The sequence below is a fragment of the Takifugu rubripes genome, chromosome 13 (assembly GCF_901000725.2).
Source record: "Takifugu rubripes chromosome 13, fTakRub1.2, whole genome shotgun sequence".
Classification (NCBI taxonomy): domain Eukaryota; kingdom Metazoa; phylum Chordata; class Actinopteri; order Tetraodontiformes; family Tetraodontidae; genus Takifugu; species Takifugu rubripes.
In genome coordinates, this window is record NC_042297.1 from 18,667,030 (window position 1) to 18,693,973 (window position 26,944).

The following is a 26,944-nucleotide window of genomic DNA, read 5'->3' on the forward strand; positions in this document are numbered from 1 at the left end:
ACAGTTTTTAACCACCTGGCTGTCCTTAACCAAAAGTTGACCGACCTTTATACCGTTTTATATCAGAACCGTCCGGAGTTGCTAATGGTTTTAAATTGACATTCACACAATCGCCGATTATATTGCATTAAATGTTTTATGACAATGATTCGCATAATCGATAGTGTTCGATTAAATTAGTTGGGCAATGAGCTGCCACAATATATAAAATATTTGGGATTAAGAAACAGCTATTCACATTACTCATAATTTATCACATTTCTAAGAAATATAATAAACTTCAAATAATATATATTTACAAGTAAACCGACTTAACCTCAGTACAGATGCTTTATTCTTTTTTTTTTTACACTGTACACTGTTGCTCACTTAGTAAACACTACATTACACAGCTATTTCAATAAATGTACAACAATTTTGGAAAAAAATATAACTCCCAAGATGCTCATGTGTAGGTCACCCACAGACCAGTACAACAGTCATTCCAGACATTGGCACGTAAAAGTCCTCCACATATAAAATCTGTTCTGCACAGTAGGTTCAATATATGTAATAGAAGAGGAGAAGGGGAGGATTAAAACCTCACAACACCCTGATATGGAGTCTGTAGGAAGTTGAATTTTCTCTCTTTTGGGCATTGCATAGCAAGAAACCATGATGAAAACACAAGAGGGTGTCCTATTCTTTTCCTTGCAGGGGAAGCAATCAGTATTATGAGTGTACAGAAATGACGGTGCTCTTTTTGTGTTCAGAAGAGGGTATAGTATACAGGGGCAGGGCTGGTTGGAGGTCTTTACAATAATCCCATTACTGGATCCACTCTGTGCAGAAAGCAGGGTCAAATATATCATGAGGACTAGAGTCTGGAACACAACTGAAGGACTTGATGTTTTCTTTTATCCATATTATTAGTTTCCATCACTGGATACAGGCTGAAGTCACAGTCTTAATATCATGCACGAGGGAGTTTTCTTTCTCTGCTCACAATATTCCAGGTAAAAATCTGCATACTAGTGCATGGTTAGGGGACAAATGTAAGCCTATGTACGTCTTGGTAGATGACTCCTTTTCCACACTGCAAACCCCTTTGTCATACACATACTTATAAAGCATACTTCTACATCATTCGCTTTAATCTCTGCATAATGACATTGGAATCTGCGTTGACAACAGGGCGAGCAACCTGACTGAATTAACAAAATAATACTGTTCTCTCTGAAAATATATTAACAGTATGATCCTCTTTCCCTTAAATATAGCCATTGTCAGCAGTTCACAAGAACAATGAAAATATGTAGCTTTTAATAAAACATTATCGCGCAAGTAGGTCAATAATGTGAAAATCATAGTTCATAATAGAAAACATATTTTTTTAACATCTAATGCAACATCATTGAGGATAAAAATAACAACATATCTTGAAAGGCTCATTGCACTTGATATATGGCAAATGTAACAGTAGCTTTAATATAAGCCAGAAAACATCTGTTGTTCAAGTCAGTTCCTGCATATAAAAGTTTGAGTTATTGGTTTTAGTGGTCCCCAGCTGGTAGAACTGGTGGGAAGTCGGGCTGGATTAGATCCCCACACCTTTAACAAGTGATGCTTCCAATGTGATGTTGAACTCCTGCAGTGTCTGGAGTACTCGGATCAGAGAGTTTACCAATGATCGGTCCTTAATTAGAGCAGTGTCCTCATACATCTGAGCAGTGATTGGACAGTCTGCAAGGAGAGCGATCCAGTGATGCAACAAATGGTCCCTAAGAGAGACACAGTCAACATGGACACTCGGATCAAAAAGGCTGTTTGGTCATTATTGTTACATCAAAATTTAAATTGCTCATGTATTAGCGAGGATGCGTTCTTGTCTTACCTGGCGCCCAGACAAACGAGCATCTGGAACTTGCCATCCTTCCCGATGTTTCTGGATGTGTTGTTGATGGCACGCATGAAGCGGCAGAAGTGCCGCACTCTCGTTTGCCAGTTTTCATCCGGTGTCACCTCTCGCTGCTCCGCGCTTTCAAAGTACACTTGTGACTTCTCTGTCAAATTTAAAAAAAAAAAAAAAATACATAAAAGAGTCACAAGAGGAAAAATTAACAACGTGCGAAAAAGTTTGAAGGAAAACAGCTGGGTATCACAAGGATATAGCTCCTGTGAGTTTAAAGGTTGTGGCTGTGCTTCAAAAGAACAGTTCTTTCTTTCTTTAGCCTTCAGAGACAGAATGTGATCATAGTCTGAATTACCCAAGAAGTCCCAGATGAAGACATTCTTAAAGAGTCGCGGCGTTTTGAAACCATGTTGAAAAACCTGCTCCAGAGCCCAGACGAGTCCGTACTCCCCACAGAGCAGAAGGGTCAGACTGCCTCTCTGTGGAAAGCAACAGCAAAACGCACATGGTTACTGTTGGTTACCGATTAAAGGGCATCTTTTCCCAAACACAAAATTATGGAAATTGTTTTTATCTCCCCTGAATCCAATTGTCACATTAAAAGTGAAGAGTATACATTATATATATATATATATAAAACAATGTAACAAAGTTAATAATTTTTAACAAACAATTAGTTATGCAATATTAAATAGCTGTGTTAATAAAAATAAAAGTCACAAGGAAGGGAACAGTTGTTTTACTAGTGTATAAAGTTTTATCAAGGGAGCCGATGCTTTCTGTTTCCAGACGAGTAAAGAATTCATTCTTGTCGCTCTTATTTATCCTTATTTCTGAAGCCATATTATTATGGCATGGCACGCAGTGGCTGAGGGGTGGGGGGACCACCGAAGCAGAAAGCTTCTTCATCAGTGGTGATGAATAATAGAGCTGCATGTTGGAGCCTGTCTAGACTGCCTTCCCTCACCTCCTTCTCTGGCTTGTGAAAGTGCTTCACAATCCCGTTGATGGCCTCTCCCACTCCCTCCTGGATCTGACCCGTGTTTAACTCTGGACGAGAACAAAGCGGACAATCAACAGGAGCACACAGGAAGGAAGATTTCAGCAGCCAAGGCCAATGCTGCCCCACCACGTCTAAAAATGAGGACACGTTTCCCCTCTGCTGGGATACAAATCAACTTCTGAATAAAACTTATTTGGGTTTAAAATGACGGTTTTTGGTGAACTTACTTGGTTTGGTGTTTGGTGAGATGGTAACAAACCTCCTCATCATCCCTGGGGACTGCTGCATCGGGGGTGTCCGGCACATTCTTTCATCATTCTCGGTGGTCGGCGTCATCAGCTCTCCCACAAGGATCCTCTCCAGGCTGCCGTCGTCCACGCCCTTCCCCAACCACCGTCCACAAGGGAACCTGCAGGACGACTTGGTTTCATTTTGCTCCGGAACCCAACGCTCAACAAAACACCGTAGCGTGTTCTCGTCGCTCCAAAGACATACGCACTTGTAAGTGTGCCCCGTGATCTCGTTGCGGACCACAACGCACTCCACCAGCCACTTTGCGTAGAGTCCTGAGTTATCGTGACCCATCTGCACCGTGGTCAGCTTTCCGAGATTCTGGCACTGATACAGAGGTTTATTTAGAACACTTGAGATATTTGGTCATTTTTTTAAATCAGCAATTTGATGTTTTATTTTTTTAATGTGGCCCCATGAATAAAAATGAACAATAAGTGAGACCAAACAATTTTCCCTACATTCCACTTTGTAATTATGTAATTACTTTGTCTGCATAATTGAAAAATATCTTAAGAGATGAAAATGTTTGCAGAGAAAGTTTTCAAAGGAAAATTAATATTAAGTGAGTTCACTCAGAAAAAGTGACTTTGTTTTCATGAAGTGTAAAAGGTCCTGAGAACCTGCCAGCCAGTGAAAAAGGTATTTTTAACCAAAAGAAGTGATTTTATCATATAAGAGATGTCTATCACATCTTCAACCTCGTGTCAGAAAAAGAGTTGCTACCAACCTCAAATGTGATCTCCAAAGTGTTTCTGGGAACCTGCAAGACTCCAGTCTCTGACAGCTCACCAGAAACACACACCCAGGGGTTGGCAGTAAACATGGAGCCCCCCAGCTTCTTACTGGGAACAACCACCACATGGTAGGGAATCACTGGAAGGCGGATCAGAGCAAAGGTCGTAAACATATCACTTTTAACACTCTGAATAGTGTTGCTGGGCGCTCTGGTGTCAGCACACTCACTGATGGTTGTGAATACGTTGGTAAAGCAGAAGTAATCCACAGCATTAAAGGACAGGAGATGGTAGAGAAACTGCTCTTTTTCATCATCACAGCGGAGGAAAGCGTATCGCTTGTAAAGTTTTCTACGAAAAAACAAATGGAAATTAGGTTGGGTTGCAGTTTAGAACGTAGAAAGAAGGAATCCATGAAAAGACGCGGTTACGAAAGGCAGACAGACAACCCTTTTGACCCACTTCACAGTCAGATATCAATTATGAAGAACGCTGCAAATAATTGATGTGATGGCGGACCAGAGTATGATGCTCTGCAATTTGAAATGATTCCATGTTTCATAGGTCAAACATAAACTGAATTCCACACGAGACAGTCATTCTTCCCGAAAGACAGACTGGAGAAAGGGACGAGGAAGCCACGAGAGGTGGGAAAGCATCCCAAGCAAGAGCCATTACCTGGCGAGCTCGTGGTCTGAGAGCAGCTGCTTCAGATGTCTGGAAAGAAGCTTCTTCTCCATAGAGAGGCGCACCCAGGCTCGGGCCTTCCCTACATCCGTCTTGATCTCACTCATGTTCTGGATGTGTCTGTACACGGAAAACAGATTTAGGTTTTGCAACTTTGCATTCAACTCAAGTGGATTTGGAAAAAAATATTGGTCTTGCGTCTACTATTATTGCCTGTTTACCATGATGCTAATTAAGGAAAATTGTCACTGCAGCAGCTGGTTTCAAAACCATCAACATAAAAGAAAATGAGAGAAAACTGCTCCTGATGACAGTGACTGCAGTGGTTATGCCCACGGGATTAAATGTGGCATCAGTAACTGAAATACGCAGACAACAACATGGGGGCGTCAATCTGTTTTAGTCAAGTTTACATCAAATATATTTTTAAACACACCACTCATGCGGAGACATGGCGGAATGAGACATTCTGGTCCCAGAAACGGTTGTTTCTACACAGACTTCAGACCCAGAGCCACTGTTTATGTCATCACTCGTGGTTTTGGTGTCAGGACGCGTTTCCTTCCACTCCACCTGTGCCATACGGCCGTCTGCTGAGAGCTCAGTGCCCCCACTCTGCTAACTTCCACCCCCCTCAACGTCTCCACCTATCATGTTTGCTCACAAACCAAGTAACCCACTTTTCTTTGCTGGCGATTGCCATGGCAACAGACATAACCATGCACAACACATCCTGTTACGATAACTTATTACTCTAAAACAAGCAAAGTGTAACCAGATATCAGCTAGATGATTGTTTGTAAAAAGGCCGTGAAATATAAGATGTAGTACCGTAACTATGTCTGAGACATTATTATCAATTATTAAACTTTATGAAGAAAGGCTGATGTTTTCTTCTAGGTTGACCCCGTCATCTGAGTCAGTCTGGTGGGGGTCTGTTAATTAGACTGGAAGTAACATGCTGTTATGCACTGTGCCTCCTTTAAGGAACAAACCTTGACTCTTCAATCTGACAATCACAAACGCACTTAAAACGGGTGTAAAAGCATCTGCAATGATACGACTACAATTTTATCTTCTTACTGTGACATTAAATTTTAACCTTGAAATTAAGCATAGTCTGTATTGCTGTATGTATGTGTGTGAGTGAGAGAGACAGAGGTCAATTTAACAGAGAAATGCAATTCTAAAATGACATTTGAGTGACAAATGTGATTTTGGAAGCATGTATTCTGCCAACCGTCAACAATAAAAACATCTGTTTAATTAATGAGTGCATATCTATATGTGTCTTGAGGAGTTAAAGTAACTTCACACTTCCATAGATATTCGTGTGTGCCTGCTGAAATGATGCTTCTAGTATTCTTTAGCATCAGGACGCCAGAAAACGGTCTGACTTACATCCACCACAAGGGGGCGCCCTTAACCAAACGTTTGATCCAGCCAAGGATTTTGACAATGAGAAGCAGGTAGAAGAATTTAAAGTGCACTGAATTGGTATTTTCCGCCTCCTTTTAACTTATATGTAGATAAAATACAGTCCTCCTCACCTCATGTCCTGAATCAGTGACACTTTAAGAGGGGCCATGGCTGAAAGGCCGCCATCAGATTTGCGCCTCTCAGTGTCATGAATTAGGCCTGCAGATTAAAAAAAAAGAAGGAAAATCTTAAATTTGACAGCTCCAAAATTGCATTTCCTTTCCTCAGATGAACAGGCTTCATTATTTACCTGGAGGTCCCAAACTGCCTGGAGTTGAATTTTTCTCTTTGTTTTCTTGGTAATGGAGAAGGTGGGACCACAGTGCAGATTTACCCTGCACAAATACCCAAAAGCGTTTGAATCGAGGGTCACATGAAAAGGCTACTCTGCTGATTTCAAAGGTTTCCCTTCCTGACCTGTTTAACCTGCAGCCCGTGGCTCCAGATCCTCTCCAGCAGGTCACAGAGGCTCGCGATCAGAGTGTTCTCTTCCACACCGGTGATGCTGACCTCTCCGTGGCCCAACTCCACCGCTTCCCGCCCCATCTTCTCCACCAGCATACGCTTAGTCTGCATGTAGACACATAAATTAACACAGAGAACAGAACCAATCATATTGAAATGTTTAGGTTGTATTTTGTATGATGTATTTTTAAGATTCTAGTGTGTTTTTACAGCATTATGAACACTATACAAACCTTGTTCCTGCACTCCTTCAGTAGTCCTTCGACAAATTTCCAGTTCGTCTGAGCGATGACAGAAGGCGACAGGTTGGACAGTTTTGGCTGGCGAATGGTTGTACCCAGGTTTCGAGCCTCCTGGATGTATTTCTGCCAACAGAAAGGCTTGAGTCTGAAAACAGCTGACAGTTAAATCATCTCAGTTCACTACTGGTCTCTTATCACAGGTTATTCCAGAGAAACAGAAGAAAGAAAACTACAGAGGTCAGCGTCAAGGTTACAGTCATCACAAATCCAAACACATACCACGTCCACAGCCACCGATTTCAGACAGGGCTTGAAGGATTGCGAGAGCCAGTAGTAGTCAAGAAACCGCAGGAGCTGCAGCTCCGAAAACAAACACTCTACATGCTGAGAGTGTGCGAGAATGAGAGGGAGGCGGAGGCGGGAGAAAACAAAAGGGGTGTCCGGAAGTGTGAGGAAGGATGAGGAGAACAGACAGAGACTGTGGTTAAAATGAAGCAAAGGCTCAAGCAAAAATAAAAGAAACAAAAGGCAAAAAAAACAAGAGGCGGGGGACAAAACCAGGGCCGAGGCCTCTCACCTCTCGCTGGTCGTTGTCCAAATACAGATGCTCAGCGTGCTGCTTCTGTCGGTCCCGCCTCCTCCACTGGGCAGGAGCGCTCCTCTTGGCCCACCTGGAAGATGAAACCACCTGACTTACCAGCTGCCACAGATCGACAAAAATCTGTTTATGATCTGAGATATTTACTTGTTGCTGGTGGGCCCAGTGGAGAGAACGTCTGACTGCAGACGAGGGAAGAAGCCCTGCTCGTAGCGCCCCTGGCCAATCTTCATGTCCAGAAGGTGGGGGTGCAGGGCGGTATGGTCGATCTTGGAGACCCTCATTTCAATGGCTTTCTCTGTTGAGGAGACGGATGTTGAGGAGACGGATGTGGATAACCGTTAGATTATTTTCTGTTTGTGAACAATCTCTCAATGTAAGTACCGGTAGATAATATGTGTAATTTTAAAAGGTTTTTGCCTCAAACTTTTAAAAGAAAGTTATTTCTATGGATATTCTGAGCTCAGATAGTTCCTTGGTTTTTCTAAATGGTAACAATCATTCCATAAGAACATTGTAGTCTCTTTAAAAAGAATACAGCAGAATGTGTCATTTGGCTGGAACAAAATGAGTGACAGCAGAAGAAAGAGGACAAACCAAGGTCTACAATGATGCTCCCAAACAGCCACAGAACAAAAAGAAGCACCAGAACAAAGAAAACAAATAAATGTCGCTCTTCATCGGAACAAAAACAGAATTAAGAGTGACATTAAAGATGACTGTCAACCACCAAGGGGCTGCGTAACAAAAGAATCAGAATTAGAAAAAGAACTTAAATACAAGAAAAACATTGTCAGAAAAAAGAAATAACCCTTGAAGCTGTAGTTCAGGAACCATGTTTGAATGACACCACTTCCCCCTCATGCTGTAAGTTAGCACCGTGAACATATTAGAATTCGGAGATGTTGCGTTTACACCAGCAGTAACGACGTGACTCCTCCACCCGAACATGAAACACCATCGCAATCCGTGGCGAGCGACTGAAACTGGAGAGCCCGGAGCTGCTCCACGTGTAGTTCAGCTCAGCACAGTCCGACAACATCGACCCGAAATCGACGGTTTGCGTGCTTTAGTCCAAAAAAGCTCAAAGCTTCACAAAGCTGCAACAGCAAATAGGCGTGCAATGCATCAAGGACTTCAGAGAGGACTCCCAGTGATCTGTGCTGAACATACGGCTAATAATCATACAAAGTACAGTCTTGTCTTTAGTGTCTAAGCTTCAGTGTGGTTGTGTGTCCTCCATGAGGTTACCCACTGCTTTGCACTCCCACCCAGGGATGTTTAAGTTGACCAGAGCAAATATCAAGAACGTGAGTCTTGCCGTTCTCAACCCTAATGTCATGAGGTCCAGGCGCAGCAAAATCTGCTTTTTCATATCGTTTCTTAAACAGCTTTTCTGCAAACAAGACAGCAATTACCAAACGGTTATCCCAGCAGAACAGGTCACCGTCAGGAACACGTGACAAACAACGTGCTTGTGAGTTACTGAAACTTCCATTTAACACCAACTCGCTACGCAAAGATAAAATTCCATTTTCCTTACGAGCTCTTTTTGTTTTCAGAGGTCCTCACCTGCTTCCTCGATAGTTGTGCATTTCTGGTACATGGACGTGCGCAGAGTGGGTGTGCGGACGTTTAACATGCGAATCTTGTCCACGCGGGAGTCAAACACCCGCAGCGTGTGTTCCTTCTCCTCGTCGTCGTGACAGAGGATCTTACTGTCGATGAAGGAGGCAAACATCTGGGTCTCCAGGAAGCGGGACAGGAAGGGCAGGTAGGGTTCTGGTTGGTCGGAGAGGAAGGACGCCTTCGCACACAAAAGAAAATGTTCATTTAAAAACAGTGGAATAATGTTGGAGTTCACTGAACCGAAGGGTAGAAACTGACCTTGTCAAAGTTCTGCATCTGATCTCGGTTGGTGAACCAGGACTCCTTGTCATGGCTGGGTTGGATGACAAACACCTCGTAGTCGGCAAACATCTGAGTGAATCGGTTGGCGAAGACTTCGCGCACGTGGATGTTGACCTGGTGCATCTTGAGCTCCTCCTCGTCGCACTGGGACCTCCCGTCTCTACTGCCGCTGGCATCATCTCTCACCTCCAGCTGATGCACCGACACACAGGAGAAAGAAAATGAAACCATGTCGGGGTTGTGCCGCCTTGATTGTCCCAACTTCTTTCATTTGGCCGTGCAAATAACAATCATGGCAGTTTTGTCACCTTTTCTAAGCTGACCCCCGTCCTCTTGACCAGCGCCTGGAGTCTGGCGATAGTCTCATTCTCCCTCAGCAGGTAGGAGTTGAGGGGTGAGGCCAGGTTGCCGTTACGCTTGTCAGAGACCATGTCGACGGATCTGAAACTGCGGTATTTGGACTGGCTCTCGCTGGAGTTAACGCTTCCTTCTGGAGACACCCCGAAGGACAGGAGAACCTCTGAGATCTCCTGAATGAACTCGAGCTTGTTGGGAAACTGGGGCAAATCCTCTGGTAGCTCCACAGAGTGATTGTCAATATCCACAAAGCACAAGTTAGCCTGGAAAGAAACCAAGGACAATGAGGACGAGATATACAACAGACTGTGTTGCTACAATTTAGTAAATGGTTGGCACCTCCTGTGGCAGCTCTAGGTTGTTGCGGTCATCTTGGCCATTAGAATGGAGGCCCATAAGATACGGCACGGGAGCATCCAGGAAGTGAAGGAGGGAGGCAGGCAGAATGGGAACATACACATGCTGCCACTGGAAGGGGAACATTAAGGTGGTGATGCTCTCTGCCACCGCCATCAGCCGCTGATAATCTGTCACACATCAAATACAGAACATGTAAAAGATGGGAGTTTAACCTCACTTTTCCACACATTTCAGCAAACAAGGGGTTAGTATTCTTCAGTCGTCAAGAGAATTTATACTAGGAATGGATTTTTTCCTTGATAATTACGCATTCTTCCGAAACACCTACACCCCTAAGAAACAATATAGACAACACGCAGTAATGTCACTAAACTCAGACTGTTTTTTCCTACTGCTTCTCTGTTTGCCCCATGGATACAACACATGATACTGCGTATTCCGTAGCCTAGCTAGCTGTCTGGCTAACCAACAGAACAGCACCTGACCAAACCAGTCTTTCTGGTGGAGAAAGAGATCATGTGAGGAATTCTTTGATCACAGGCTGGACTTGGTTTATCAGCTGATTCAGAACAGAAAAAGTGGATGTGAAAAATACTTAGTCATTTTTTTTGTCATTTGACATCTTGTGAAATTTCCCTGCAGCCGGACATCTGCAAGTTCTCGGGACCGACTTGAGTTGAGGGTAAGATAGCGTTAAACCCTGAAATCATATTCTACAAGTTAGGAAGTATTTTAAAATTCAGGGTAAAACCTCTTCAAGGATCTTAAATAAAAAGGAACCTCCAAATTCTCCCACTGCTGTGACTGTTTTCACTCAAATATCAATATCTGAAGAGAGAGATGCTACATAAGGTATTTTGGTCACTAGGAGCAGGGGGCCGTATCATGTGAGTACTGACCCCCCGCACTCCGAACTGTGACACAACCAGTCAGCTGATCCTCCAACATAACATTCTTTTGTCATGACAGTGACACTTGTTCACTGCCAGGCTGTCACACTTAACCAGCAGACACGAAAATATGTGTCTGGTCCTCAACATCTGAATTCCTGCACCATCTGCTGACAAGCGCCGTGCCTTTAGCAGAAGCTCAGCCGCTCCCAATATGGTGGCAAAATAACTACCGCTCCTTCATTTGGTCATGTGCTGCTCCGTGAAGAGAGGCTGTGACCCCAGCTGAGGCCTCCCTCTTATCCTCCATCTAAGTGGGCTTCCTGTTCTTGGTCGCAGACAAGAATACTAACATCACCCAGCTGCATTAGACGAGGACATCCTGACAAGAACACACTGCTGCCTCAGAGTCAGCCATTAGACGCACAAACACTTTACCGACAAGAGTTTAGGTTCATTTAGGTTGTTATTTCATTTTTGGAATCAGAATTCCACTATTATTTTCCTCAATAAACTTAATTGTCTCTTCAGTCCCCTCAGTGTGTGTGTGTGTGTGTGCGTTGAACATCAATCTCATTTCTGTTGAAGATGGCCAGGGCTCAACTGCACACAACAACCCTCACACACTGCGCAGTGATGAGACTCATAGGGAGGGCAACATGATGTCACTTCCAACCAATAATAATCACCCTGCATCACCACTAACCTCCGTGTCTCCCGGTTGCCTAGCAACGCCACAGCTTTCTCCCTTAAGAGCTTCTCCCCCGCCAGCCTCTGCTGTTTTGTAAAGCATTTGCCTTCCCATGCCAGTGTAATGGATCCGATCACCAGGCCAGAACCACCCCCCCTAAAACGAATTTGCTCCCGAACAGACGCGTTTCCTAAAACCACGAACGATGCCATAACCTCTTCACACGACGCCTTTTGGCCCTGCATTTAAAACGTAATAAACAAGACAAGCTTGTGCGGACATGCCAACAAATGTGAGCTGTCGGTGATTCATGAGTGGGCCGGTGCCGGCGTGGTGCTGCAGCGCCGTGATGGGAGCGCACAAAAGGTTGTCCTATCTCTGGGATATGAGCTCAGCCACGCGGATGAATCAGACCCACATAGCTTTTGGGTACACTTTTCACAGGGACAATCTAAACTTTAATATCTGCCAGCTCTAAAGCAGGACGGTCCCACGACAGTGGAATAACAACACACGGTCTAATATACTGGACTAGTGTAAACATACAAGGAAATCAGGTTTTCTAATGCAAGAATTGTGAAGTTCAGGATCAAAGCTTCATTGGCTGAAATATATACACACATACACATACTTACGTTGCGAGTACAGAAGTATCTGCATCTCCAGCAGGGCACAGGTGAACAGCTGCAGGACGTTCTCTACCCCCAGCAGGTGAAACATTTCACTGATGGGAAATTCAAACAGTGGCAGCTCAGATGTGCTTGGCCTCTGGCAGACGACAGGCCCGTAGACGCCAGAGAACTTGAGGGATCTCCCGGAAGGCGGGAGGGGGACCTCATAGAGGATGTTGTAAACGTAGCTCTCCAGTGGGAGGGGAGGGGGCTGGGGGGAAGAGACGGCCTGATGGAGCTGCTGCAGCACCTTCCTGCAGGCCTGGGGGAAGGCCATGGGTGTGATCAGGCAGATGCACTTCGACACGTACAGCGTGTCGCGGCTGATGTCGTACGAGTTGAAGCGCTGCAGGCGCGAGATGGCGGGCGCCGCGTGGAGCACAGGACGGAGGTGGGAGTGCTGGTGCCTCTGCTCTTCCGATCCCGGCGGCGCGATGGGGGTGTGCAAGATGTCGTACTGCTCCGCATTGTGCATGTGGTAAAGGGTCTGCATTGCGCTGCAGATCTGCTTACTGGTCACCTCCTCAAAGAAGGTGAGGGCAAAGCCGTAAGTCCGAGAGCCATCCTCTCGCGTGATGATGAAGGAGTGGAACTGAGGCTCCCGGGAATCAACCTGCGTCCTGAAAGCCAGACCCTTCGGCATACAGAGCTGTTAGATGACAGTAATCACTTTAGTAAACCCGAGACCTTTGCGTCAATGCAATGCACCGTTAACAATCGTACCATGCCCACTGCATCCTGGTCAAATGGATTCCATTCAACATTGTCAGGAAAATGTGCTAGAACTTTGGATTTAAAGGTTCTCCGCAGGGGACTCTGCTCAAAATTCTCACCTGAAACAGAGAGAAGGGCAGAAACAAACAAAAAAAAAAGAGGGAAAAAAAGGAAAAAGCCAAATTAGAAGCATTGCATAATTCCAAGAGTAGATAAAAGGAGCAGAAAACAGTCTGAGGATCAGATGTAGGCTTAAATTGCAGGTCTAGAGGAGAAAGCTACTGCACACATTTGTCTCAAGAGAAAGACTGTATCGCATCAATTAAAGCTGTCAACGCTCTCAGGCAGCATCTAATTCTTCACATCAGACAATTTAAGCAGGAAAACTGATATAATTGATGGATTTCAATGCTTCCTGACAGCTTTAGTGGCAATACAAAAGGAAAACACAACATAAGTCATAGCAAAGCACATTTTGAGTTGATTTGAACCCAGAGTAAAGCAGAAGTGATGCACACACCAAGCTAGTACTGAAACATCAGAGTGTTGGGGAGAGATCTGAGTGAGAATTAGAAGCAGTGATTGTCAAACGTCGGCTCACTGCTCCACTGCAACTGAAGGAGGAGAGGAGGAGGAAAATAAAAGGAGGGCTGTGCCAACAGAAAGGCTCTCAAACCTGTGCAAAGAAATAAAAGGATTTGAACAAATGAAACAGGGCTGCCGGGAGGTGTGAAACCAAGGTGTGCCAGGTGAAAGACTGCAGGGTTAAAGCTGAGCTGAGGGTAAGAGGGGAGGAGTGTGTGTGGTGGGAGGGTTACCTTCATTTGCCAATTTTCCTCTGGCCCCATCTCTGAATTTAGTAGCTTCTATATACTGGCATAAAGCTACACAACACATAAAACAAAAATACAATTAAAAACCTGGTTCTGGGTGGTTAGCGCATCACTTCTCATTTGTGCAATTGCGTCCCGAGATGCCAAAGCCTTGCTCCGAGTGAATAAACTGCACACGTACACACACGTACACACATGTACACACAGGTGGGCTGGCTAATCAAATGTAGCCTGCGGAGTTATGACGCAAGGATTAAGCATTTCTGCTTTCCCCTTCTTTAAGAGATCATGCAAAAAAACAAACAAACAAAAACACTTTTGGTTTAATATAGGTTAAGAACACCCAGCCCTCTGAGGCCTGGAGCTAAAAGCTAATGCCATGCTAACATGCAGATAGCAGAGGCCTCAGTTTAAGACTTGCTTATGCAGGTTAGTGTTCGTGATATTAGATGTATTCTCAATTTGCTGCTAATAAAAGGAGGAGGATTTCGAGATAATTAGTCAGTCACTGTAGGTACCAGGCTGAGGTGATTCTAAAAGGTCACGTGAGCCAGTGGAGATGATTGACAAAACAACCAGCAATAAACATATTTATCTTATCCAACACACAATATATAACACTATGTCCAATTAAACACATCCTTAATACTATTCAATTTGTCTGCTTTCCCACTGTCTTCCTCCTCTTCTCAAATGACACCCGTCTCCTCGATGATGTCAAGCACACCAACAGCCGTCAGCACAATCTCCTCCATTGTTCACGTGTGACTTCTTATCCAACCAGTTTATATAATGCCTCAACGGTGCAAAACACGGCTCTGGCGCGTCTTCAGAGAACAGTGGCGGCACTGATTTAGAGAACGAGCACTTGCAGTGTTGCTGCATGAAGAGACCATGGAGATAAATTAGATCATGTAACATTTATAAAATGGTCCGGATGCAGTAACGCACTTTGTTGTTGCCCAGTTTCGTGCAGCTCTTTCCCAGTCTCAAAAGCGTCGCAGCGGCAGAGCTGTTGCTGGAGGAAACCGACGCCTGCGCTACAGCTGCATGTGAACTCTGTCATGCATGCCATTGATTCCTCTCTGTTCCACACCAGTTTCACACAGGAGGCTGCTCACGCGCCTAGAAATATGAGCATGAGCTCACCTTCATCTGGCTGTATTTAAGGGTTTAACAAACAATTTGTATTGGGTGAGTTGCTTTGAAAACTCAGTTCATAAACTCAGTTGATAATGTGAGAAAATGTGTTGGAGAAAGTTAGTTTACTGAGGCAAAGTTTGTTAGCCGACAGTCCAAAGTTTAGGCTCCAACTCAGCAGTTGAGTGGGGGTGATAAACTATCTCAGATTAGGTTCATATTTAGAATGGAGAGACGAATCCAGCTTGGTCAATACAATAAGTGACTTGTTGTCAACGGTTTGATCCAAACTGCCTACAGGGAAGAAAGTAGGTCAGGAATAGAACCCAGTTTTTTAAAAACATCAGCAACATCACCAAAGACAGGTCAGCCAACGAGCTTATTACAAGTTGGGCCGGACTGAAATGAGTCATTATTATTTATGAAATTTTGATCCCATTATGATGAGAGTAGGATCCATTCATGCTGCAACGTTTTAGGCGGCTGGTTGCTTAAACCTTTAGGAATGCTGTTTCCATGTTCTGGAACGTTTAACAAGTATAAAGACGCAGAAATGCAGCGAAAACAGTGCTCGACTGTAGCTGCTGGTAAATGCAGTAAAATGATCAAGTAAAGAATTAATAATAAAGGGAAAAATGAAGGGTAACTATCATGGAACGTGCCAGCGGCAGGTTACAACATAAGAACACAAAACATATTAGCGAAGCATAAAATAGGAAAATAAATGATTTCTCCTGTTTCCTAACAGGGTGACGGGGTTTTCGAGTTTGGGACTCCTGTGCACACACAGGTGCTCTTTCCACCAGGTGTTTACGGCCGGTTACAAGCTGCTGTTACCCATTCGTGTGGAAAAAATGTCTTCCTTTAGTGTATATATATACTCTATATGAAACGACACACTTCGCTACCCACAGCAGAGTGTGAAAGCACAAAAATATTAACAGTTTATCACCCTGAGGACCAACACTGACTGAAAGGACACCTGCTCTCAGCTAAACACACCGCAGTCCCTCGAAACTACTGCCGGATGCCTTTATTACGTTAAAAACTAGGACTGGCTGAGTCGGGCCACTACAGCCTCATTTCAAAGCATCAGTACTAAGTAGTAATAACTGCTGATACCCGTCACCGATACTCAAAGCAAAAAAGTAAGTGAAGACGCGAGCTCGGTTTGAAAAAAAGTGGTATCGAACATCCCTATTAAAATTGTTCCACCCCATCCCTTTTCCTATGCAAATCTAATAGTAAAATCAAACACAGATTAAATAAATACAAAGGATACTTTTAACTGGACAAGAACTATACTTCTGATGCAGCGTCAGGCTTTTTGTGGAGCACAAAGTCTAGTCCCATGGAAAATACTCCCAGACGTAGACAAGATGGTGCAGGTGGAATTACCCTGCCCTCGATGTTAGGAGGAACTGTGGCGCCCCACTCGAAGAGAGACCAGCAGATCTCCAACTGAAAGCCTTCCAGTAACTCTTGAACAGAATCTTGTGGTTTTGTATTTAAAGGTGAGATAAGATCAAGACAGCGGTCCCAAGTTGTGTAGGTGCATCAAAAGCCCCTTGTGCCGCCACACAGTCTATACTCCCGCCCACACCTTCCTGACAAAGAAGATAGCTCACTGCTCATTATGAAATGCTGATAATAAATGTTAGCATCTCTCCGGCTAAAGGTGTGATAAAGCAACCGCAGGTGATATAATAATGGCGTCGTTTTTCCTCTTTGGCAGATCTGAACCGAGCCATCAGATGAAGGGAAAATCTTTGAGTGTATTTCTAAAATTGAGGAGAAGCCTGAACTTTTGATGCTATCATGCATTCAGAGCTGGTTGAAAGTTTAAAGCATGACTCTAAATGAAGTAGACAAGCATTTCTTATTCACTACCAGTATCTCAGCTAATTAGCTGTGAAACGTTGCCGTCACACTTTCAAAATAAGGGTATCTGTTTTGTCGTCTATAATTGGGGATGGCGGCAAATAGCAAGAGAGATGAGTCCACAAATCAACATCAAAGTGCAAATAAGAATGTTTACATTATGCATTTAAAGGCAACGTTCACCTCGAGCCATTCAGCCCCATTTGTTTGGGGAAGTGAGGTTGCCCGGAAAATTCAAAAGGATATTTAGCATTTGAATAAATAGAGCCTGTGTGAGTGTACTTATGTCCCTCAGTACCCTGTGTGTGTTGGGTTTTTTTTTTTTTTTCCCGGTGTTGCCTGTGAGCCTGCAGGGTCATACATATGCTAATCGTGTCCTCGTGATGCTGCCAAACATTGTGCTTTATCCCGTCAGAATCGATTGTCTTTCACTGCACCCTATTAAAAATTTAGGGATGTGTTCAGCGTCGGTTTAGGAGGCAGCTCTCCATCAACAGCCACCGATTGTGAGGAAATGTGAAAAACCTCAGGTACCTAATGCAACACAACACAAAAATGTTTCTCAAAAGTATCAGACATGTAAATGACAATATCGCTGCATTACCAAAAGGGTGCAATTTTCTCCTAAAAGGCCAATGTGATTTTATCAAATGGTGACACAGGTTTCGGTATGGGAGGATGTCACTTTACAGTAATTTTGAATCTGTAACCGTGGAAATTACACTCTTCCTTTTCCTCGACACTGACAGATGAAGGGGGTAAGTCCCTGACCTTATTCTACAGTAAAAAGCAACAATGCGCAATAAGTAGAACAGTTTCAGGGACGTCTGATCATACAGTAAACATGTTTGAGCTCCTCTTTGAGGAAGTGGATGTTAGGCCACTTTACAAGAATAAACACTAACACACCGTGTTCAGAGAGTTGTGGAAGGAAACATGAAGCCTGACCTGTAACAGAACCTGTGACTTAAAACCTTTTCACTTATTCAAAGGTGAAACTGGACGCAGACGCTTCAACGTCACCGCTACAGGTGCCACTTCCCAGGATTTGGTGCCGCCCTCTAATATTCAAGACACGACCGAGGCTATAAAGTAGGCCTGAACTCCAGAAACAAGACCGGAGCGTACTAATCCCTGGTCAAATGGCCAGAGGAGATGGGGCCGCGGCAGGAATCCTCACAGCAAATGAAAAAATAAAGCCCTATGGAGACAAATCCACACAGCCATAAACAGGATTATTATGAATAAAAAAGATATTATTGAAATAAAATTAAAAAAAAACACTAATATGTTGATCTATTCCACATTACATACACAGGAAGCAGTAGAAAATTGTGGCATTTTGGGTACTACTATATAAAATAATAATAATAATGGAAATATAGCCAAAGGTATAATAACATTAGAATGCAGTGGGCAGTAGTCAGGGGTTTCTATAGACCACTGGCTATGTCCTTTAGTGGGTATATGCAGTTAAGGAACAGATGACTTTACAGTAGATGGAAGGTCAAAACACACAAGAGCGCTCTCGCACACTTGCTTGATCGATGTTGGTGTAATTGAATCATATTAGAACGACGCAGGCTCAAATGCAAACCAAAACCCGAATGAACGGAAGCTTTTTTTAAAGGAAGTGCAGGATTGTGGGCAAAAAAAGATGTTTTACTCGCGCTGTAAGAGGAAGTAACTTTCTTTTTTTTTTTTTTATCTACAGGGCTCTCACTGTTTGCATCAGATTAAATTACACAGAAATGTGTAAAAAAGGAACGCTGGCATTTCACACAAATCATGATTGTTTCCATATCTATTTCTCCCAGACTAAAATATGGACCGAAAGAAGATAATTGGATAACCTGGATTGTTCCTTTAGATGCAACGATGTAACCCGGTCAGTGAGAGCTTATGTATTAGTGTGCTTAAATCAGCCCGCCACTTCTGGTCGGCCGATTCGTTCAAATAAGCAAATTTGTTGCCAGCATATTAACTTAACCGGGGTGTTTTTTATGATATAAGGTTATTATAGACACTCCTCAAGCAAAAATTGTCAGTGCCCAACCGAGATGCTGATCTGTAAACTGCTGATGAAGTAAAAAAGGTCAACGTTCCTTGTAAAAGTGGTGATGTTTTCAATAATCCTCCCTCTTCCTTCCTCCAAGTGACTCAAATCGTCATCGTCAGTCATTTAAACGATAACCTTTGTCGCCCTAACCTGTGTTGTAAGCTGCTCTGCCCCGAGAGGGTTAATTAGAGGCTTTTTTCACAGATGAAACCTCCATGGTGTGTTGGCCGGTCTCTGATTAGGTACAATTTTCGAAACACCCGTTGACAACACAATTATTTACAACCACACAACACTTCATTTGATCCAGTTTTGGTTTTTTTTTTACACATCTTCTGGACAGGACAACAGCCCTATCACCGTGGTAACGTCTCAAAAGTTCATGCTCGTGTTTTAAACAGGTCAGGGACTCTCAGGCCAACATGCAGGTGTAAAGGGTTAGGGTTGTAAGGTAGGGTTTGTAAGCCCTCCGTCTTCTCCACATGCTCATGCTGGTCGACTCAGTCACACACATTATTCCCCAGCATCTTGCATCTGGTGGTGAGGCTGCTTGTACAGGACTTCGTGTCAGGGGTGTGTCGACAGACTGGCTGCATGCACAGGGCACAATGTAAATCTGGGCTTTGTGAGGATGTCGCTTCGACACAAAAGCCGAAGACAAATTCGCGTCCCGAATTTCTGGTGGTTCCACGGCACCATGTTGCAGGATGACAGCCAGTAGTGGCTGGACAGGATTCGATTTGCAATCGAATTTAACCGCAGTGCTCGTAATTTCGCGCGTTTGTGCGTGCGTGTATTACCGCGTATGACTTGAAATTCACGCCAGTGGGGTGAAGACATCAAAACAAGCCTGTAATCCCATCGATTCGCTGCGAGCACTGCACAAACAGGCTGGGAGCTGATGCGCTAGGCCTGACGATACGTTCGCTTTGTGTTGGTCTTCATAATAAAGAGCACGCGTAAAACTGACAAATGCGCAACGGTGGCATTACGGGATGGCAAAATCTCAATAGGAAGAGTGGGCTGCTGTTATTTCACCCCCTTTTCCCCCCGGCGTCGTAGTTGTTATCGTTAGAAAAACCAGCCCGACATTACATTCACACCGACGGCTAATATGCTTACCGGACAGTTCGTCGGGTTCCAGTCCGCTCTCGGTGTCGAGTCCGCAGATTACGAAATAATCTGCGAATCGGCAGGAACCGGAGCTGAAGCCGGTGGTCATTTTGAGACTGGTCCAGTGCTTCCCTAATCCCTTCAACGGGGAGCATATTAAAGCAACCCGGAGAAGCGCTTTCTCTCGGCCATCACAGATGCTGTGTTACTGCAACGCCTGGAAATCAGTACAAATCCTCAGCTGTCCTGTTCCTACGCTAACGTCCGCGAGGAACCAACTTCCGCTCGCGTTTCTTCACAATAAAACACGAACAGTTATTTTTCTTCTATAGAGTAAGCGAAACCTTTTACAAATGTAATCTATGATTTAATTAGTTTACTTAGATTGTATGATATTTACTAAATACCATACAATCGGCAGAAACGTGTTTGTAATTGTAGACTAAATGAAATAAAAGTAATTCAATGTTGCCTTATTTTTAGGCATTTCTAAGCTTCCGGCTTAATTCCGATCATACTCTGGCAACAGGAACTTTGCACAAGCACAGAAATCAGATCGTGCAGACGAAATGCATTGTGGGTAATCAACAATATCGTAGATGTAATAACCTTTAAATAGTTGTTCTTTAATATAAGATCATATTTTAGGCAACTAAACAATTCGATGCAGCTCTAAACAACTTGGTAGACAAAATCAAATAAATATAAAAAGTGTTACTATAACGTTTTCTATTCAACTTGGAAAGTATTAGTTCTTTATTATATGTATGTTATGTATGTGTGTGTATATATATATATTTTATTGGAAAATAGCATAATTTTTTGGCAGAATAGTTGACTGAGAAGTAGTTAGACAATTTGATATTCTACGGCGGCAAGAGTAAATCTGGTTAAACCATCTACATTTCTGCGCGCTTGGAAAATAACGGGGAGGAAAAATCAGTAGGATGTGGTAAACTCTTGAGAATCGGGTCAATGATTTGTCAGCACAAAGGTGTTGCGCGACTTTGTTGTTTACCTGTGATAGTCAGGATTAAACGTCATTAGAACAGTGACGGGCGGTCACGTGGCCAGTTTCAACGCTACATTTCGGCTGATTTCGAAATGCGTTCTTTTAAATGTGTTTCCACGAAGAGAACATCACCGCAAAAACACAACAGGAGGTGGACACAAGGTCTGATGATGTTACAAATTAATTTCGGAAACCAAGAATAAACAAATGGCCACAGATCTGTTCTAGGCCATTTAAAGATACTTATGGACCCTGTACTTCTTTTTAGGTTAAAAGCTACAGTTAAGCCCTTCAATATACTCTGGCCATACTTAATGACAACCAATCAATCCCATTTTGATTTTTTTCTTTATTTTAAAATGGATTCACTCCTGAATTCGCTGTGAGAAGCAGGGTCCAATGCTGAAAAGCTTTTAACAGCAGCTGCTACAATAACACCATCTGGTGGAACCAAAACATCAAAATACAGCCTCCATTTTTAATGGCCTGAAAATTTAAAATCCCGGATAATAATTCAATCAGGTTCAATTCAAATGATGAGGATTCGTTTGATGTGTGAGGAGGTTTTTTTTATTTTGAAACTTCTGATTCTGTAAAGAAAACTAATGATTCAATAAATTAAATAAAACCAAAAATAAATTACTGATTAGTAGGATAAGTTGCCATTTGTACAAACTTCACACAGCATACATGACTGCTCAGTACAAAGAAATACTGATGTGCGAAATGTAATAACTGTTTAACAAGGATTTTTTTTCTAGGATTACAGACAGAAAGCAACATTTAAAAAGACAATTTAATGAGTAGCAAAAATATGAAGTTGAAAATAAAGTGGAGAAAATGTCTCTTGGCAGATATAAGGACACCTTTCAGAAATAAAACAGTTTTGATAGTAAGACATTTTGAAGATCAGTTTAGAGAATCATTTTCTTACAGTTGTACAAATGCAACCCTCCGAGCCAATAATTTTGAGTTTTAAAAGATGTTTAAACTTTTAAAAAACCCAAAGACGAGTAGTCCTGTTATCAATTCTTTTCAGTCCGAGTAAATAATCCGTCAGTAGTACACTGTGACATGTAATAACCAATAAGACATTAAAGGTAACATGATATAGTTTAAATAACGATAAAAGAAATAACCCTCAATGTGCGGTTTTAAGAGACTGAATCAGTCGCCTGCATGGACATTCTCACTGCATCATCGTCTCTGGAAACTACTGAGAACGTTTTTAGCAGCAGCATTGAAGTTAAATTGGTACACGGGCATAAAAGAAACTCACATTTTCTTAAAAATGGAAACAAAATTAATGTAGAGGTTAAGTCATGTTCTCCTTTGGACACTTCCAAAGTTGCGCTGTTGTGCTATGAGTCCGTTTCAACGTTTCAAACTGGTTCAGTCTGTTCGGTGCAAAGAAATTGGCATTCGTCTTTTAAAAAAAAGAAAAAAGAAAAAGCATCAGGGAGCAATGACGCAGGCACCATTTAGGAGACATAAAAGATGGGAACCCTGTTCGATTACAAAAGAGCACTAACTAACTTCAAGCAGGCATCACGCTTAGCATGTCCCCAACATCATCGCATCCTCACTGCAGAACATTAGCCAAGGCAGGCGCCACATTTATGAACTTAAAAACACTATTAAAAGCACTGCCACGAGGTTATTGCTGTCGGTACAGCCCAGTGGGGCTGGACATGGACACAAAAATATTTCAAAAGGGAGTAAAAATTAAAGGTGCTACTAACAGGATATAACAAGTGTTTTTACCGCCTTCAGTTCCATATTTGCAATTCAGTTTCAGACAGAAACATAAACCTTCAAAATAATAATAATTAAAAAAAAAATTCAAGTAGCACCTTTAATTGTCACAAATCATACAGTGACAACTTTCTTAAATAGAAGCAACTTTTTGACTTATGTACAGGATGTGCCACTATAAATGGGAGAGGGAAACACCACGTGTGCAGGCAGCGGCCCAATAATACAATATTTCCCTAATCTTGGTGACTACCTACCAACATGTCTTTTCTTGCCAGCGCTCTGAACTCTCCCACCAGCAGCGCACCGACAGGAGACCGAGCCACAGCAACTGGAGCAACAGCTGCACGTTCCTGAGCCGAGGAGAGGGGATGCCGGGACCAGGAGATGAGGCGTTTGCCGTCCTACTCTAGTTTCTTCTGCAGTTTTTTCTGAAAGCAAACTGGCAGGATTGAGAGCACGGCCAGAATTCCAAGCACAGCCAGAGAGTTCCAGGACACAGCCTCCCCTGCTGTTGTCAGCTTGTACAGCGTCGTGCCGGCATTGATCGCTACAAAAGAAGGTGGGGCGACTCCTGTGAATGGCACAGATTCAACATGGATGAGTAAACGGAAACTACCAGAAACAGCTAAATGACACGTGGCAGAAGGGATGAGTGGGCTTACCAAGGAAGGTACCGATGAAGAAGACCCCCAAAGGCACATTGATGACGGGGGAGGTGATGTTGATAAACCAGTTGGGGAGGAACGGGGTTATCCTCAGGAAGATGATGTAATTGATTAAATGGTCTCTATGTTTTTCAACCTGTGCACAAAGCAGGCATAGATACATAAATACACCCGAGTTGAAGTAATATTCCAAAAAGTTTACGATGTCACAATGCATTTGATTATTTTGGAAGGTCACGAGTTTTATGGACAATGAGTTGTGATTTTTACCTGCTGGGACCACTTCTGGGCTCTCTCCGATAGATATTTGTAGACGATGGGTCTACCCACCAGATATGACAGCATGTAGCAGAAGGAAGCGCCCAAGCCAGAGCACTGCGGGTAGCAGAAAACACAGTACAAGGCAACCGTATGACGGGGAGGGGGCGATCGTGGTTCACGCACAATCACATCATCTTTGTCTCACTGCACACATTTTCTGCTTCAGTAATGCTTAACAAATGTCCCCACAAAGGTTTAAGACTTTAAACAGAGATTTACAGGCCCTTGTGTACTCATCCACGAGCAGGTTAATGTTACAGCCCTCTCTTAACCACAGAACTTTGCTCCCAAATGCAAATGCACGTTTCCTTTTGGTGTGGTAAAGTTCATGGTACTGGGGAGAAACTTGCTCATAAACAAAACTGCTCATAACAACATATGTGGCTTATTCTGAGTAAGCAGGTCATGGTTTCAGGAAGCACGCTGCTTTTGGTTTCTATTAAATGTAACCAGGCTAGCGTCATCGAGTTCTACTGATGTCTGAGGAACTGCTGCTGTTATCTCTGCAGCCAACAATTGATTTTGTCTTAAACCGTTTCCAGAACACGAGCATAGTTTCATGTTAGTAGATCTACAGGACTGTGATGATAAATGGAGTCTTTCAGCTGCAACATGCTTTCAGAATCAAAAGCATTGGTGAAATTATATCCACCATAGTTTAAAACAAATTAGTACCAAAGCTGCCAATTACATTTGTTTGACCTTGATTTTAAATTTGCTGTAAAAACCGTTACTAACCTAATTGATGTGATTTCAACTTGAGCATAAAGTACATGACAACATATACTTAGTTATATATTTCACCACCCACAGAAGAATGGATCTTTTGAACAATTGTTGACAGAAGAGTCGACTCTTAATGAAATGTCCTGTGATTTTCTACTTACCAAGCAGACTAAGAAAAGAGCCAGAGGAAAAGGGTAAAGATACCCAGACAGGATGCTGAGGAAGATGGATCCAGGGATCGCAAATGTCTGAAGGCTGGCAACAAAATGTCAAGGTAGGAACGTGCAAAAAATATATGTATAAAAATGTAATATGGCTAAATAAGTTAAATGACTTTAAAGGTCACAAACATACAAATACTGTAGGCCACCTATAGTGTCTTTGAATCCTGAATACAGCCTCAGCAGCAAACAAAATGGAGACATTGAAAGATCTGCATCTTTGCTTCAAGGATACAAAACATATGTTGCAAAATAGGCCACTAAAACTTGAGTGTAGTACGTGTCTTTATACTTGGACAGCACAGTTCCCAGAGCTTTGGCATCATCCATGTCTTTAGGGATCTTGATTTTCTCCATTTCATCACTAGGAAGGTAAAAAACATTCACACAATTATTATTATTTTTTTAATTCAAAGACTTTAATTATCCTAGCTAATATTGAAATATTGAAACAGATATAATCAAATATCATCCTGCTTTGCTTTGTGATATTATTAGAAGCAACCTAACTAAATTACAACAATTTCATTGCCGTCTAAGATTAAACACTTCTGTAGGCTGACTTAAATGTCCAAGGATAAATCAGAAAAACAACACACTTTGAAAGCTCTGGAAAGTTCCTGTAGACCAGGTACATAACCGAGGCAGCACAAGTGAAGATGGACACCAGAATCAGCAGGGACATCCGTGCTGAACCTCCCACACTCTGCTGGTCCTCTGGAAGAATAAAAAGGGCTTTAGAAGACCAATAAATAAAGAGGCTACTCCTGGTTCTTTACAGTGATTTGATTTTTTTGTCCTACAAAATTTTGAATTTAACACGATGAATACACAGAGTTATTTGTAAAACAAGTATTTTCAGCTCCAAGGTACGCTGATATACTCAGAAAAAGCACTAAAATAAAAATGTCTGCTTTTATAGTAATTGATGCCAATAGTTTCATGTCTGTTTGGTCTGAGCTGACATATTCAATGACAAAGTACTTATGGAAAAGATGCTGAAATGATCAAAGGTATTTATAGGAAAAGTCCTAACTAGGCAAAAATACCTTAAAACTGGTTAACTAATACTCTGTGGATGCAATAAGAGTATTTCTTATTACTTTATCTCAAAAGGCACCGCGTTGCATTGGTCTTCTTACTAGATTTGTGATTTTATTTCCTCATTTTGCATTCTATTGGGCAAAAATAGATGTATTTCGTACAGCACTTTGAAAGTGATTTAAGATCTGCAGTTAGATTTAATAGAGCTGTGTCTAATTTTTTATACCAAAGTAGCTGATATACGTTATTTAGACCACAAGGAGGTCATCTAGTATATCTTTGTTTCTCCTGCTCCTCTGCAGATTATTTTAGCGTCTAAAAATTATCCCTAACTATAATTCGAGCCAAATAAATTGTGTTTGCTGCAATATGAGTGTATTCTGACTAACTTAGTGGTGTTTTATTTGCTGTCTGGCTCTACTTACTGTAGCTAGCCAAGTCACAGTCGGCTAATCTTAGCTAGCCTGGTGTAGTAAGATAACCAGTGTAATTGTTCTTAAAATTGCTGTTCTGTCATCCAGTAACTTCTAAGCAGAATCAAGAACACCGTTTCGTTGTGTTTAGTTCAAGTCTGTTCATGATTTTGTTTCGTTAAGAATGAATAGACAGTTGAGTTTAGCCACCACAATCACAACCCACCTTTTAAGGCTTGCGAATTTCTAGCGTTCGCCTTGATCTCGTCTTCCGACATGGACACCCCGTCGGCTTCTCGTCTCTCTGCACGCTTTTTAGCCATGTTTTGCGATCTTTCGGGTCAGACGGGGAACCGTGGAAGGCTGACGCCGGTGTAGCGACAGCTCGCTGGTGACCTTTCACCTGCACATCAGCACGGAGGCCTTCGGGATTCGTCACAGCGCCCCCTGCCGGTACAGAGACCCTTGGATGACTTGGAACGTCCCCGCATGTCCCGCAGCTGGGTCCCACAGCTCAACCCCGTATTTTCAACGATGGGACGGCGACATTTCCCCTATCCTAGTGTTTCTTCATTGGCAGGAAAGCTGATGAGATTTGTTTGGGGGTTTTTGTCTCTGTAAATGCGACTGGTATTCATCGTTGACACAGAAATAGGGACTCCATCCGTCCATTATCCGGGGTCGGGTCGCGGGGGCAGCAGCCTAAGCTCATCCGGGGGATCCCCAGGCGTTCCCAGACCAGTCGAGACACAGTCTCTCCAACGTGTCCTG

The 26,944-nt window shown here is 42.9% G+C and overlaps 2 protein-coding genes across 6 annotated transcripts; both read right to left on the reverse strand.

The window, feature by feature from the left end:
- Nucleotides 1-306: 306 nt before the first annotated feature.
- dennd5a (DENN/MADD domain containing 5A) lies at nt 307-20,248 on the reverse strand. Of its 5 annotated transcripts, none has more exons than XM_011610240.2 (24): nt 20,023-20,248; nt 13,806-13,871; nt 12,997-13,106; nt 12,238-12,922; nt 10,001-10,188; nt 9,613-9,924; nt 9,281-9,496; nt 8,966-9,200; nt 8,649-8,789; nt 7,541-7,691; nt 7,373-7,466; nt 6,787-6,918; nt 6,506-6,658; nt 6,339-6,423; nt 6,160-6,247; nt 4,601-4,729; nt 4,152-4,273; nt 3,916-4,061; nt 3,394-3,512; nt 3,122-3,303; nt 2,859-2,941; nt 2,247-2,370; nt 1,874-2,042; nt 307-1,760 (listed from the first exon to the last, which is right to left on the reverse strand). In XM_011610240.2, exons 1-24 carry the CDS (start codon nt 20,120-20,122, stop codon nt 1,577-1,579), a joined length of 4,014 nt encoding a protein of 1,337 aa, XP_011608542.1. In that variant the 5' UTR covers nt 20,123-20,248; the 3' UTR covers nt 307-1,576. The 5 variants fall into 5 exon arrangements, with proteins under 5 accessions (XP_011608542.1, XP_011608543.1, XP_029701749.1 ...); XM_011610241.2 differs by having other exon boundaries at nt 1,577-1,760; nt 8,715-8,789; XM_029845889.1 differs by lacking the exon at nt 13,806-13,871 and having other exon boundaries at nt 1,577-1,760.
- A 1,332-nt stretch (nt 20,249-21,580) lies between these two features.
- Nucleotides 21,581-26,944, reverse strand: tmem41b (transmembrane protein 41B). Its single transcript, XM_003970007.3, has 7 exons — nt 26,400-26,944; nt 25,316-25,433; nt 24,952-25,080; nt 24,657-24,750; nt 23,719-23,823; nt 23,446-23,584; nt 21,581-23,354 (listed from the first exon to the last, which is right to left on the reverse strand). The coding sequence occupies exons 1-7, from the start codon at nt 26,494-26,496 to the stop codon at nt 23,185-23,187; spliced, it is 852 nt and encodes a 283-aa protein (XP_003970056.1). The 5' UTR covers nt 26,497-26,944; the 3' UTR covers nt 21,581-23,184.

What these genes read in the sequence shown, in the direction of transcription:
- tmem41b (XM_003970007.3), bottom strand. Translation starts at nt 26,496, where the DNA reads ATGGCTAAAAAGCGTGCAGAGAGACGAGAAGCCGACGGGGTGTCCATG. An exon ending in AACTTTCCAGAGCTTTCAAA is followed by an intron (nt 25,081 to 25,315) that starts GTGTGTTGTTTT and finishes TTACCTTCCTAG; the next exon opens with TGATGAAATGGAGAAAATCA. An exon ending in CCCAGAAGTGGTCCCAGCAG is followed by an intron (nt 23,585 to 23,718) that starts GTAAAAATCACA and finishes CTTTGTGCACAG; the next exon opens with GTTGAAAAACATAGAGACCA.
- dennd5a (XM_011610240.2), bottom strand. Translation starts at nt 20,122, where the DNA reads ATGACCACCGGCTTCAGCTCCGGTTCCTGCCGATTCGCAGATTATTTC. An exon ending in CTCACCAAACACCAAACCAA is followed by an intron (nt 2,942 to 3,121) that starts GTAAGTTCACCA and finishes GTTCTCGTCCAG; the next exon opens with AGTTAAACACGGGTCAGATC. An exon ending in CTTCATCTGGGACTTCTTGG is followed by an intron (nt 2,043 to 2,246) that starts GTAATTCAGACT and finishes TAAATTTGACAG; the next exon opens with AGAAGTCACAAGTGTACTTT.